The 15043-nt window shown below is 39.5% G+C and overlaps 1 protein-coding gene across 2 annotated transcripts in view; it reads right to left on the minus strand.

The window, feature by feature from the left end:
- SHANK2 (SH3 and multiple ankyrin repeat domains 2) overlaps nucleotides 1-15043 on the minus strand; it is a 363557-nt gene that overhangs the window by 265211 nt on the left and 83303 nt on the right. For both annotated transcript variants that reach the window (XM_075095009.1, XM_075095008.1), the window contains one exon: nucleotides 13560-13626. In XM_075095009.1, coding sequence (XP_074951110.1) covers nucleotides 13560-13626 — 67 coding nt within the window. The remainder of the gene's footprint in view (nucleotides 1-13559; nucleotides 13627-15043) is intronic.

The following is a 15043-nucleotide window of genomic DNA, read 5'->3' on the forward strand; positions in this document are numbered from 1 at the left end:
CAAGTAACGCACATGAAAACATTCATTTTAGTCCGCTAAAATCCCTGGGGTCAAGATATACAGGTACCCTGGTGCCTGCAATCCCAGAAATGCTACAGGTACTAGTGGGTGGGTGGTAGTTCAAAAAAAGGCAAGACAGACTCAAAGGAGAAGCCAGCAAGGTGACACTTGGAAGGCTTTTTTCAGGAGCAACAAATAATTTCTTCAGGGTAAATAAGGGATTTGTGTTAAATTATAGGCTTGATAAGGCACATTTAAAACCAAAAACACATCACAATTTATGTGAAATTTTGCTATCTCAGATGTTCCAGAGAGATGTAAGAGGCAGTCTCCCGAGCAGGAAATGCTACAATACAAAAGATTATACAGAGGGAATGGAAATTTATTAAGTAATGGGTTTTTTGGTAAGCGAATGCTTTAGGAGGAGAAATAAAGTCTGGGCATTTTATTTTCATAGTTTCCTGATTTCTGAAAGCCAAACAGCTAGGACGATAGTTGTAAGATGGTATCTTTACATGGGTACTGAAGGCCTAGTCAACAGGAGTTAATAGAAACATATAATTAACAGAAAACCAGAGATACTCCTACACATATACAAATAATAGAATCTTAACATTGTAAATCCTCCTGCCTCTTCAATAAATCTTTTGTTGCTTGTATTCAGCATGGATTTCACCCAATTATAGCCCCTCTGCTAGATAATATTTACTCTGCAACCTCTTCTGAATCAAGATGGTATCATAATTCCGTATTTTATGAAAAATTCTGAACAATTATTTCAGCAACATTCCATAGAAAATGGAGCAGAAAATATTTTTGCATATGAAAATATCAAGGCACACATAGAAAGGATAAGGGGAAAAAAAAATCCAAACAGAATAGAGATTCCTTGAGAAAACAAACCTGTTGCACAGCAGCAGGATTCCCTGGCTGTGCAGGGCACGTAAATGGCCTGCCCTGCCCTGGGCGGGCTGCAGGAGACTGGGGTGCTCGGCCCAGTCTGGTACTTGCAACTGTCCAGACGGAAGATGTCTGTCCACGTATCAGGGAATGAGCAGAGAGATGCCCCAGAGGAAGAGGTGCAGAACAATAAGATAATTCCATAACCAGTTTATTTATTAGTATTTATATCTATAGTTACACCCAAATACAAAAATAGGTTTAGATAGGCTAGTAAATAAAACTTTGTCTAACTGAGTAACTTGGAAATTGAGGAAATTAAAACTGTCACCCCTTAACAGCATGTGCCATCCATATATTACTTTATTTAGAAATAATTTACATTTTCAACGATTCCTGAAAACACACAAAGCCAGGTAACTCCAAAGTAATGATTTCTCTGACAGTCTTAAAAAAACAGTCACTGTAACAAACAACATACACATCCTTTAGGCCCACCAGTTGCGACTGGAGAGAGCCAAGGAAACCAGAACACAAGATAACCTCTGGTTCAGCAGTCCTCAGAACTGCATAATTCAGAAATATCATCTAAAACATTGTTTTTGTCAATGAAGCGGACACCTGGCAATGAAAAAAAGAGAGGCAACATAAAAAACCAACCCCCCACAAAATCTCCAACCACCAGCTCATTAAAATAAGAGAAGGAATGGCAGAAAAGGTTCAAGTTGTTTCAGTGGCCTTGGCCTTGCTGGGAACTCTGTCCAGGATCCTACGGAGATCTGATTTAAATACTCAGAACGTGTTTACTCTGGAGATATCTTCCACAGTGTGACAAAACCTTGACTGCAAAAACATACAGCTCATCCTGAACTCCAAGGGAAAGACTGTCAACTCAGACGTAGCCCAGGAGATTGAGATATAAATGGAGTAACAGCAACAGCGTGAAATATTGTGAACAGTGTGAAATACAGTGTGAAATATTACACTCATTACAAAGCAGTATGCTCCAAAGCCTCTCCCTTTATCAAGCCTCATCTATAATTTGACAACAAATGGTATTCTAGGAGGATACTACTTCTTTTTAAAGAGACTGCACTATTACCAGATCAATTTTCATGAAAAGTCTGACATTAACACCTTGTTATGAAAATCAGATTATTCATAAGGTATTAGACCACATTTCTGCAGTGAAGCCTCGGTTCTTAAGGTAAATTGCCAAACCATTATATAACATCAACTTAATTTTGATAAATAATCTAGCTTGGAAGAAAAACAGTATGTTTAGCTGTTAAAAATGATATAAATATATCTTTAGCATAATAGAAAGCAGAGTTCCAAGCAAGGGAGTCACTGAAGTGGAATAAATCTGTTCAAAATGGAGGATATTACCTATTACTGAAAAGCACCACTTAAAAAGGTTATTTGAACTGACCTAAAAGAAAAATATTATCATTGCAATCACTAAGCTCATACAAATACTTAGTTTTATATTCATACAAAAATTTTTAATCATACAAACACTTGTTTTAAATGATAAGGAATGTAACCAAGTTGCTTCTGTAGTTGGAAGGCTATCCTCATCCAAACCAGTTAGTCCATGGAAGACGTTCCTTTCCCCAAGTGGGAGTTATATCGAACCTAATTATTTTCAATAACGTAACGACCAAGATATACGCTAGCACAGAAAAATCCACATGTTCAGAAGTTATAAATCCACCCTTGTTGCATTAGTCTTAACTTTGTAGTCTACTGGTAGCCTAATTATATAAAAGAAATTATTAGGTGCATAAAAAGGCTCAGCGTAAGGACCTACATTACCTTGTGAGGTTGTCGTTTGGGTTTTTTTTATTCCCCTCCCATTTGGGGGGTGGGTGGGTGTGTGTTTGGCTTTTTAGGCCATCTCTGTATTTAATTCAGGAAACACAGCAATTTTCTTCAGGAAGCACTCCTGACTATTCTTTTCAATCTCTATTTTGCCTCCCCTCCCCCCCTTTTATTTTAACCCTAGCATTTTTTTCATGTTCTTTCATTTTTTTTTTCCTGTGTTCTCACCATTGTAAGTGGGAGAAAGAGATAGCCACAGGATTCTGCACACATCTATTTCTCCATTTGTCCTACCTCTATTTTTGACCTGGTTTCACTGTTTGAAATCCCACATAGCGTTTGACACAATCTTTGAGCGCTCTTGAGGCTCGCATCGAAAAAAGATTTCAAGAAAATACATTAACTTTTCAGGAATACTAGAACTCCCTGTGAGGTGCTTCAAACAATTTTTCTTCTGTACTATGCCTTGTTGGGCTGCCTCATATCTTACACCTGCATTGAAGGCTCCACGCCTTATCATACTAGGTGCGGGCCCTCTGATATCCTAATATTGGGATTGCCATTCAAACCTTTCTGTTTTGTTACATAAAGACCTATATATATCATGATTGAAATGCGCTGATCACATACTTTCTAAGGGCATACCCTCTTAAAAAAAGCACAATTACACAAAGTCTAGGGATACAGATTTTAGTGGGCCCTGAGCAAAGTTAGCAGAAAGGCACTTAAGGTAATACTGATCAAACGGCAACAGAAATAAAAACCACAAAGTCCAGGCTAGTTTCCTACATTCAGTTTTGACTTCCATTCATTTTTATATCTCCTCCTCAGAGTTTTTCCTCTCAGAGTTGGGATCAGCTACTTGTCGCTAAGAAAGGAGTGGCTTTACAAAAGAAATGTGGGCACAGACGCAGTAGGGTCGAGAAGACTGAGCTATACTTGGGGTCCAGTTGCTACAGCGAGACGAGCTCATACTAGAAACAAGATATGTCTGTTTAATGAACCATAGAATCCCAGACTGGCAGGGATTGGAAGGCATCTCTGGAGCTCACCCCGTCCCACCCCCTGCGTGAGCAGGCACCCCCAGAGCAGGGGCACAGGGCCGCGTCCAGGCGGGGGGTGAATGTCTCCAGGGAAGGGACCCCACAGCCTCTCTGGGCAGCCTGTGCCCCTGCCCTGGCACCCGCACAGGGAAGGGGGTTTGTTCTCATACTCAGGTGGAGCTTCCCGTGTTCCAGCTTGTGCCCATCACCCCTTGGCCTGGCGTTGGGCACCACTGAAAAGAGTCCAGCCCATCCTCCTGACACCCACCCTTTAGGTATTTGTAAGCATTGACAAGATCCCCCCTCAGCCTTCTCTTCTCCAGGCTGAACAGACCCAGGTCTCTCAGACTTTCACTCTAGAGCAATTAACAAATGGATCCAAAAATATCAGATAGCAAGACTAGGATACAGTTTTCCAAGTCCCATTTACCTTATTGTAGGTTTTTAACAAGACAACATGTTTTTTCTAGTTATAATCCAGTTCAAGCAGGAATTTGTTAATATAAATTCTGTAATCTGCGCTATGGAGGAGGTCAGACAGTGTGACCACGTAAACCTCTTCCAGTTTTACAATCAATGACCTATTAAATTGAATCAGCAATTACTGAACAAATCTGAGATCCCATATAAACTCAAAAGTACTACTTTCTTTTTATATCCCCTCAACCTAATTCAACTCCTTAAATTATTCTAGTACCTGCCCTTGTCCCCCAACAACACCCTTGTGCAGGATCAGGAGCCTTGTCTGGAAGACTGAATCGGAAAGTGGACCCCTGAGGGATGGCTCGTCTGCTGACCATTTCCAGCAACAACGATGGGAGCTACAGGGGTTAGAAGGATCTGGCCACCAGGCTGAACAACACAGTGAATTTCACTCACAGGGAGTAATCGAAAATCATTATTGGAAGTTCTAGTTTGGCTGAAATACTCGTTCAAAAATCTCAGCATGTGGGAGTTCTGGAGTACTTGCATTGCTGTCTGGTCACAATATGACCCTTGATCTGCCTATTTAGCTCAATGGCATTATCTTTTTATGTGTTTCACCAGAATTTTTGCAGCTAGTACAATCCACTCAATTACTTTATCTTTTGTGAAGCAAAAAATTAATCTTATTCATCTGATAACCTGTTTGATATACAAAAATACATTCCATTTTTGTCCCCAGTCAAAGCTACTATCCCTGGCATACTCGAATCATTTTTCCTACCGGTTATGCTTTATGGCTTTATTTCATTTTTTTTTTAATTCAGCAACCTGCACTAGTTCTGTACATGGCCTCTGATTTTACTCCCCTGTACACCACCTCAGTGGTGTCAAGCCAGTGAAAGCTATTTAAAAAAAATCAAAAGCAAAAAAAAAAGCCAGTACCGGTGAAGGGACCGTGCCTTATGGCACGCATATCCTTTAAGGACTTGGGAAAGGTAACGTGACCCTGCTCCTTGATGGAACGGCATACTGATGATAGGAACATTACCAAAAAAAAAGCACATCTCCCAACCGCTGGGTGTAATGGTCCAGCCTAGAAAGAGCAGAGGAGGTGAGAAGCTTTTCTCCTGCTGAGGAGCTAGCGGAGTAGGAGCTAGCTGGAAGTCAGATTTGGGGGAAACGGGAGCTGGGGGGCCCTGGAAACCCTTCCAAACAATTGGGCCTGAGCATGAAGACTGGGACAAGACCCAAACACGTACCAGTTCTCCCCTTTCCTTTCTCCCCTTCCTCTGCCACCCGCCCAACCATCTCAAATACCTCTAGGAAGAAACCGTGGATAAGCCAGCAAGCCCTGCCTGACCTGCACCCACTGCTCAGACCACAGAGCTCTTGCCTGAGACCAGAACTATCTCAAGGGCACTGAAGATGGCCTGGGATTCCTCTGGTAGTTTATTTTCAGCTGAATTACAAGGTGGTTCTTGTTCTGCCTGTAAAATAAACTCTAACAGGAGTAGCTATGACAATCGTTGCCTACCTGGCAGGTGGCAAGGACACACTATAGACTGGTTTACAAAACCAGGCCAAATCATCCTGAAATGTACTGCACTTACATCAGCAGTTACATATGCCATCAGTGCTCTCCTTACTTTCCTGTTCAAAATTTACAGTAAGCCTAAGAAATCACAGGCAATGACCATGCACTCTGTAACTCGCGCTACTCTGCGTGCAGTTCCGCGTTATCTGCGCGGAATACACTGAACTTCAAAGGCCAACAAGAACAACCAACTTCCGAAAATAACGTTTAAACTTTGAAATAAAATGAGTTACTGCACAATTTTGTACTAATACTCACAAAGACAAAGATTACTTGCGATCAAAGGGAAAAAGAAAGCTACTCTAAGTTTTTCAAGCTCTGTCCTACATTTCGGTCTGTAATGATATTAACAGATCACAATTCCCAGTCTTCCAATTCGTTTGCTACCACACAGCTAGACCGAGCATATGACATTCTCTTCGTTGCAACCCTTCGGAGAAAACCAGATAAATAATAGCAACAAATTTCTTTCATACCAATCAATACTTGTTCGGCTGTAACCCAGCTTAAAAGTCAGTAATGTAAACGGGTTTTTTTTTTATGGACACAAGAAATTACTACTAATTTAGCAGAGGTATTTGAAAGAACCTGCAAAAGGGAACACAGGATTATGACAATCTACCGAACAATATGCATTTAAAACGCGGGCAATGAAGATCTCGGCATCTTTGCCGTCCTGACTACACTAATATCATCCTTTTTCCACGTTAAAATGCCTGCTAGTCTGTGAAGCAGGTTAATGTTATTCACATTCAGATGACAAATACACGGGGCTATAATACATGCTTGTGTCCCTTTTGCTTCTATTAAGTAACACGCGACAAAAATAGAACAAGTCATCGCATGCTGCTGACAGTTTTGTAGATTTTTAAGTCTTTTGATTTACTGCCTTTTCTTGTTTCTGCTTTTATCTTTTGAAATATGATTTCCCCTAACTTGAGAAGTATTCTGCAGGTGTGCCATTTATGAAAATCAAAATTACTAAATGGTTCCCCAAACCAAAATAAATATGTAAACAAACAGAATATTCCTTGGGCCAGCTAGAATTTAACAGAGACACTTGCAGCTGAAAAACCAAGATTGCTGACCTCAATCACTCTGATCTAATTAAAGAAAATGGGTTAGAAACCCACTAATATCCTTGTGTTTTGAAAGACCTGTTCTGCTTATTCTACAATAAAATGCATGTTTCTTAATATGTTTACAATCACAATTCCAATAAAAATAAATACTTTTACTCATACTTGAAAAATATTTTATTTAAAAGCAATTGCCCGGTGTGGAATATGTATATTTTAAAGGTTAAGCCTATCATACTAGCAGGTTTTCAATATTTAAAAAAAAAAAAATCCATGTGAAAGCACAGACAAACCATCACATACCCATATCTCTGCATAATTATAGAGGAATACAGGAACTCTGACTTGAAGCCTAGCAACAGTATCCAAGTATTAGTTAGTCTGCTAATCAACTACCAAAAACTCGCACACCAGCTCAATGTGTTTCATTTTTCTAAAGCAAAAAGGCAAACAAAAACAAAACAAAAGAATCCTACTGCTTCTAGCTTCAGAGCTACTGAAGGACAAGATGTACAATATAAAACAAACCTTGTTCACTTGAAGAAGAGCAACCCATGTCATTTAATCCATCTGAAAATTCATCTCATCACAAAGCACCAAGGCAAAAGAGATTTAAAAATAGGTTATCCAAGTCAAAGGATTATCAGCTTGCAACATACTTAATATCTGCATATCTGTATCTAAAGAAAGCTTCAATATTCTTACATATATGATTGGGGTTTGTACGTCCATCCTATAGAAGCCATAGTACATTCTGTATAGCAAATGCTTCCTAGATCTGCTGTGCTCATTTACTCACAGACAGCTGCAGGCTGGATGAAAACAATCAGGGATTAACTTTTCTGTTCATCACATCTTTTAATCCATTACTTTCTCTCGGTTTGCAATAAATAAATGCATGAAGTTAAATAAATTATAAGTGTGCTATAGCTAGTTAAAAAAAAAGTAGTTTAAAAAGGGTATTATTATTATTTTTTTAACGATGTGTAACTGCTGTGCTGTACATCGGGAGTACGTGCAATGCCTTCCCCCAAACAGAAAAGAAGATGGAACAATAGTCACTGAGCTGCAAGATACTTCTGGGTTCCAAAGACATTAGAAATAAGTGATAATTAAAATAAGCTGCTTTAATGTTGTTATTATTCCTCAAAAACACAATTTGGGGGCATGATGAATTGAGATAATCTGAGAAGCTATAAGAAGTATTTCATACTGCTTGTAAAACAAGTTTCTAAGAACCTTACGGTAATAGGTTTTCTTGCTTTATGAAAAATATTATTTTAATTTGTTTCAAATACGATTAATTTTTAAATGATACAGCAATTTCCATTCACCTTTCAAACATCTGTCAAGAAAACAAAGGGGATTCCCCAATGTTCAGAACCTCATAAAAGAAATAAATACAATGAAATCTGGATCTTGCCTTCAATCCTTTACTGGTATCCTTTCCCCCTCCCCGCTGAACCCTCTATCTTTATGCATGATTTATTCTTGCGCAACCGCATCATCACTGTCTGAAATAAGACTAACATGAACTTTCTCTGTTAATGACAGCAAGGTGTCTTTTATTGTACTAAGCCACAGGAATCATGTGTGAGGCTGTTTTTTCTCAGTTTGTTTCTGAAAATGGCAGCACAGAGTCAAAAAAATAGTAACCTGTGCTAAATACTTTTCATGCCACGGTTTCAACAAATTGGTCACCAGACACCTCATGTACCTCCCGAGATGGAGTGATTAATTGGAAACGGGTGGTGGAAAAGGAGCAAGGTAAGGAAGCAGCGGCTCGCTGATACAAGAAGGGAGAGCATGCGTGAGAGAACCCACACAATTCTGAACTTTCAGAGGAAAAGGTCACATTTTTTAATAGGATGGAACAACTAACAGATTTTTATGCTGCTATCGTGGCTAAGCGGAAGCAGGTTCTGTGAAACTCCAGTTTGCTGGGAGACACAAGGGCTCACAGCCAAAAAGGGATATAACTGCTTTAAGTGCAATTTCGCCTGAACGTTTACGCGCTGTAGATCAGAGCCATGAGAACAGTCAGAGGGTTTGCATCCCAGGTCTCCCCCTTCCACAGATGGCCCTCATTTCATCATGAGCTTCCTCTGTGAAATTACCCAAGAGGCAGAGAGCTGCACCAATCCAGAACGAGGATGTAGAGAGATGAGGTTTTCTCCAGCCTGAAGAAACAATGTGGAGGCAGGCAGGTAGGACCGTTGTGGTACGTGCTCTTCAACCAAAGTGCTGCCGCTCAGAGCTGTCAGAGTACATCTAGCAGCTCCGACCCCTCCTGATGGTTTTGAAACCCTAAGTGACCTTACCTATCTTGAAACACGCTCAGCTTCGCCAACAGAATGGCCTCAATAGCTCAGTTTTACATAGCTGAGAAACCTTACTGGCAAAATCTCCTCTTTCTATTTTTCAGATGACCAGGTAGGGACTCCCTGGATTAATCACATTGCCAATGGCACCTACATCATCTGTCTTGGATACAAACTTTAATCCAGTTTGCTTCTATAAAAGGGAAGCAGGCAGACTTTGCCCCTCTGGCTGAACGTGTATGCTTGCATTGGCCCTAAGTAGAAGCCTTTATCTGGCAAGATCTGAGTGAGATGCCCAGACATCGCACACCTCAGACAAACATCCCTCTCTTACAGACAGACGTCACACTACTCCAGTAACATGGGTCACTGGTTTTGCCTTTTTTGACTCTAAAATTGATATTTTTACATTTTCCCTTTTTTACAGAACAGTGTGAAGTCTTCTGATTATTGCAAAGAAGCTTATTTTACATATGCCTAGTTTTTCAGCATTTCAACACACTTGTCTAATCTAAGTGCTTTATCATTAAAGAAAAACGAAGAGCAATCTCAGAGATTTGAACTGTAGAACCAAGATTTAGTAGTTCTGCTGTAAATCAGAATTTTCTACTGCTAGAGGACACCTTGGTCCTTTTCCACCTGAGCTGCTTCCCCACAATCTTCAACAATAGGGATAGTCTTACCATTACAGTCTGGCAGAGATTCAGGCCAAGTAAAAAAGAAAACAAGAAAAGAAAAAGAATCCCTTTAAGACATGCAATTCAGCCTCTCCTAAACTGAACAACCCCAGACTTTGCGTACGGCTTAAAATGGCACGCTACTCTAAATGCCAATGAAATGCAGTTGGCAGACAAAGGTGGAATCGATAATAAGTGACATACCCAGCACTTAAGCATATATCTTTATTTGTGTGGAGCTCTTGCGGACCAGTGCATTGAGGTGTAGTGCTTTTGCTGACTCCTCCCTTGACTCCACCAGCAGTGACACCCTCCTTCTGCAGAAAGGTTAAGCTACGACCTCTGCTACTGAACAAAGCGGCTCATTCACCGCAATGCACGGCACAGGCTCATGAATCATAAGCATTATATTACTGCTCTTACATCCTTATAACGGCAGTTTTGGCAACGTTGCTCAAAACAGCCTTGTGACTACCGACTAACTGGAAGACACCCACATAATACCTTCTGCATTGCAAGTACAAGCAACTTCCTACTGCAGTAGTTTGGGACAACAAAATTATCTAAGAATAATGTTAATTAGCACATGTCAAAGCAGATGGACACAGATAGCGTAGTTCCTCATTGTGTAAGATTACGAGATTTCAAGCAAATATTATTTTTCACATTTCAGATACTTCAGTCTGAAAAATGTAAAAACTTGTTTCTGTCACCAGGCAAAAAACTGCTCTTGAAACTACAAAGTTAGGTCCAGCCTCCAGTCACCACCACCAGTTAAAATTTTCCCATCCTGAGGACAACATACCCAGGATGCAGGTAGACCCCTTTAAAAAAAAAAAAAAAAGCGTTGCCGTTTATATTACTCAGGTGTATATTAGGCTCACATTTAAAAGTATGTATAGCTAAAGATACTGTGTATAAAGACCACTGAAAGTTAAAAGATTAGGTCAGAATTGTTCCAAGAGCAACGTGGAGCTTCTCCCAACGAATCAAGAGCTATGTGGAGTCTATCCCAATGCATCACCAACCCCTCCTTCCAATGTTGGATAATTCACAACTCTTGTGAATAATCATGACTATCATTGACAAGCTTACTCTTAAATGACTGAACAGCTCATCATCTACCAGCTTAAACCTCCACAGAAAAAGAGACCCATCCGAAGGTGCACATATCCCAAAGAGCTCCCCACAGTAGTAAGGTACTAATTATTAAATGAGTCTAAAACAATTACAAAATATAAAGTAATTATTAAATGAGCCTAAAATAATATCAACAAGGTTAATGAACTGGCTCAGTATCAAAATTCAATAGCTAACCAAAACTACACTTTCTGAGGGACGAAAGATGAAATGTTTCTCAAGACACATCATAGTATGATCTGTCCTTCTTGTCTTCATGAGGATCCTTCTCAAGCTCTTTGCTATTGCTTCCCGCTCTGTTGCCTCTGGGCTCTAAGAAAGTACGTTACTCAAATGATACATGGCGGAATATATCCAAAACTACACGAATACAGCGGATAACCAGACAAGTAAGATAAAGAAAAGCCAGTTTGTTGAAGTTCAAATGCTGGCATTATTCTGCATGTTCATCATCATATTAGCTCTCAGGTTTTCTGCTCAGGATATTGTTCTTTATTTATTTTTTTTAAACTGGGAGACATTCCAGAGGTAGACATTTCAATGACTTCACTTTTTTTTTCAAGTAATAAATCTTAAGGAACAAATGTCTGGCTAAATTAAATTAGCTGGGAGGAAACATCACAACGTAATGCCTATTCTTTAAGACAAATCTGCTAATTTAAATAGTTATGCGCAATCCACCAGCATCTTGCAAAAAATGCTCGTCAATCATGGAACTACCAATATTTCTGGTTTTCAGTGGAAAAGTGAAGGCATTGGGAAGATTCAAAGAATCTTCCCATAGAATATATTTTCTAAGCGTTTTTCTATAAATCACAAAATCCTACAGTAAGTTTTTAGTCAGCAATAGTAAGTTCTGCCTAAAGACTCAGCCACATGGCTATCACCAGTTTCCTGGACTGAGTCTCATCCATCTACTTCATAACGATATTTCAATTTCTCCCACCTATTGACATAACTTGGAACCTGCACGCGTCGGGGCAAAGGAAAAGCAGTGCAGAACTGGTCAGTCCAAAACCTGATGGCGTTAACATCAGCACAGTTTCACACTAAACAATTTGGAGGCTACTGCTTGTAAGTGTATTGTAAGCGTTAATTGTACTCGGCAGTTACTCACCCTGTAGGTGTATGCACAATTAATACTAGCAAGCCGTTCCTTTACTAGCCTTTTTTCTTTTATTGCACACAACTATTTTTAAGAGAACAAAGTCCATTTAGAGAAACATAAAATATAAACCTGTGTACTGTCTACATGCAGCACTTGTTCTGCACTGACCCTACACACAAGCCAAAATATCAAGTACTCACACGGCAGGAACAAAGGGAACGTTTGAATCTGAACAACCATTTCCTTTCGTTTCAACAACTTCACTAAGTTATGAAACCATTAGCCACATGTAAATATAAATCACAATAAGATGCTCACCCTATTAGGAATAACTGGTCCATTTACAGTTCATTTTTTACATCAGATTTTTTATAAATACACAAGGTTGATGAATTCTTACATGGAAAGGAACTCTCCCACTTCCTCATGTAAAAACTTTCCAAAACTTTTATGCAGAAGTGAGGACTTTTATGCAACGGGTCCTCAGTTTTCTCAACGCATACTGCAAAGAGCTGAAAGTATCACAGTGCTAAAAGAATTCACATTACTGCAGACTTTTTAACTATATCCCTGCAGATCAGATGCAGCTAGGAAGGGAAATGGAAAGGAAGCCTTAATCCAGAGCAAGTCTTTCACACTCCTAAGCTTCATGTGAGCTGGCCTAGTCTTCCAGATAAATTAAATACTATCAAGTCATAGATTTGCATCACTGAGTTAAACGAGGGCAGGAGACTATACAGACCCTCCTGCTTCGAAAAGAATGCCTTTTTCGTTCAACTTCAGGACGTTTCTGTGGAACTTCAATTAACTTGGATTAAAGCATTTTAATTCAATTTAATTAAAGTGTATTAGAAATTACTTTTATCAAACTCGGTTTTATTTTAACAGCAAAAATCTCTATGCAAAAATGATCTTTAAAAAGCCTTAAGGTTTTTTGTCAAGGGCCCTTAACGCCTGTCGCCAGACTTCATCCAGTGCATCACATTGAAGTCAGTGAGAGGAGATGGTTTTATGGATATGGAGAGACAGTTTCTGCCACATACTCGTTTAATTGCAGAGAAGCACCTTTCTTTTTCTTCTTCTGCCCAGTTACTCCTACCTGAGAACTGCTTTAGGCTGATGCCAAACCAGCCTGCAAGAGCTAATTGGGCCAGGTACGTGGATGCAAATTAATCTGTTACAAACTGGCTAATATGTACCAATAAAGCATCTACCACTCTTTTGCATTACTTATCAAATTTTCATTTTCAAAGCACAGCTTGAAAACATTTCAGCTTTTTTCCCCCATCTTCGTTTTTTAAAGAAAAGTTACTTTTAAAATCTCCCTGAAATGATACTGCCATCAGCCCCATAGTCATAGCTCACATAGCATCAATTTAACATCTTTGCAAGATCTTGGTTTAAGCATGCATAACTTATTTTCAGCATCTGGAAATATTTTGCTTACCGATATCAGCTTCCCTGTGATTCTTGATATATTCAGCGAGCTCAAAATTTCCCGCTATTATAGCCACCTGAAGGATTGTAAAGTAGTTACAATTAATATATCGCCATCACTTATTAAGTAGGAAAACATGCATATTACATTACTGACAAACATCGTACAAACACATTTTCCTTTCATGAAATGGAGTAACTGTTTATAACTTCTATTCCGCAACTACTACACGCAATACATTTCTGAAACAATGTTGAGAAATGATATCTCAATCTATCTGTAAGCAGTGCTGCCAGTCCCCCAGCTCCCCATTACCAAGAACGCTGCGATCGTGGATGTCTCAGGAGACCGCTGGAAGAGCTGTGCCTTTTCATGTTGTGGCACTCAAAACCAGCAGTGAACATTAAACACACCGTCCCCAAAGCTCTGGGAGCTGTAGTGACGTGTGGAGAATGCTACAGGAGCAGGCTTGGAGAAACATGGTTAAGATATTATTTCCCTTTAATTGCTCCTGCCTCGCTACTTACCCGAGAAAGGAAAACAGGGGCTACAATGCAACGTACGTGGAATAACCAGAGAATAAGTACCAAGAGCTACAAGTATCCAGGGACCACTACAACACCAAAAAAGACTAAAAAAAGAGGAACTGGAAAAGCTTATGCACATGTATAGAATTTAAAGTGTTTTAACAAAGATAGTTCTAAAATAATAATTTTCTTTTCATTTATTTCCCCGTTGTCAAACACAGATGTGTAACTATCTATTCCAAATTCCCATCTAAACGCACTTAAAAAGAGAAATAGCTCCACTGGATAGGAAGAAAGTGATTTGGATATGCCATTGCTGTCTCCTCCCTTTTTCTTCTTCCCCTATTTTTGCGCTGAATATTCAGCAATTGCTTTTTTCCTGGCTCCATTTTGCAGCTTTATATTATGACCGATATCGTTCCCCTAATGGCAGGCGGCTTTTCTGATGCAGGCAAAAGCGAGAAGCTGGGCTCACCTTTCACATTGCAGTTTCTACATATACAGGGTGCAGGCAAAAAAAAACACATTTAAGAAAATCTTATTTAAAGACTCCCCTGATATAGGGCTAGTGTCAGTCATGAGAAATGATTGAAAACTCAGGGAACTTTCTGAGCTGATGACCAAGTAAGATTATCTTCTGGTTTGTACCACTCCACAAACCTCAGGGATGAAGAGCAATGCAAAGGAAGACTAAAGTGCTGAAATGGTTCTAGGGAGGTTAACGTCAGCAACATCCCTTCATGTAACGAGCGTAAGACCTTATTTCTGCACTTACCACAGGATACTGAATGACAATTTTATTCACTAGCAACCAAAACAAACTAATATGGAGATCCTGAGAAATGAACACTTTACACACAAGCAACAAACTACAGACAGAAAATCTTGACTATTATGTATTTAGGAGTTTCCAAATCTGCTTTAAATGGTAGAGTCAAAGCAGGCTTAAATCATGAGTCATGACCA

The sequence above is a fragment of the Phalacrocorax aristotelis genome, chromosome 5, assembly GCF_949628215.1.
Source record: "Phalacrocorax aristotelis chromosome 5, bGulAri2.1, whole genome shotgun sequence".
NCBI classification, from domain to species: Eukaryota; Metazoa; Chordata; class Aves; order Suliformes; family Phalacrocoracidae; genus Phalacrocorax; species Phalacrocorax aristotelis.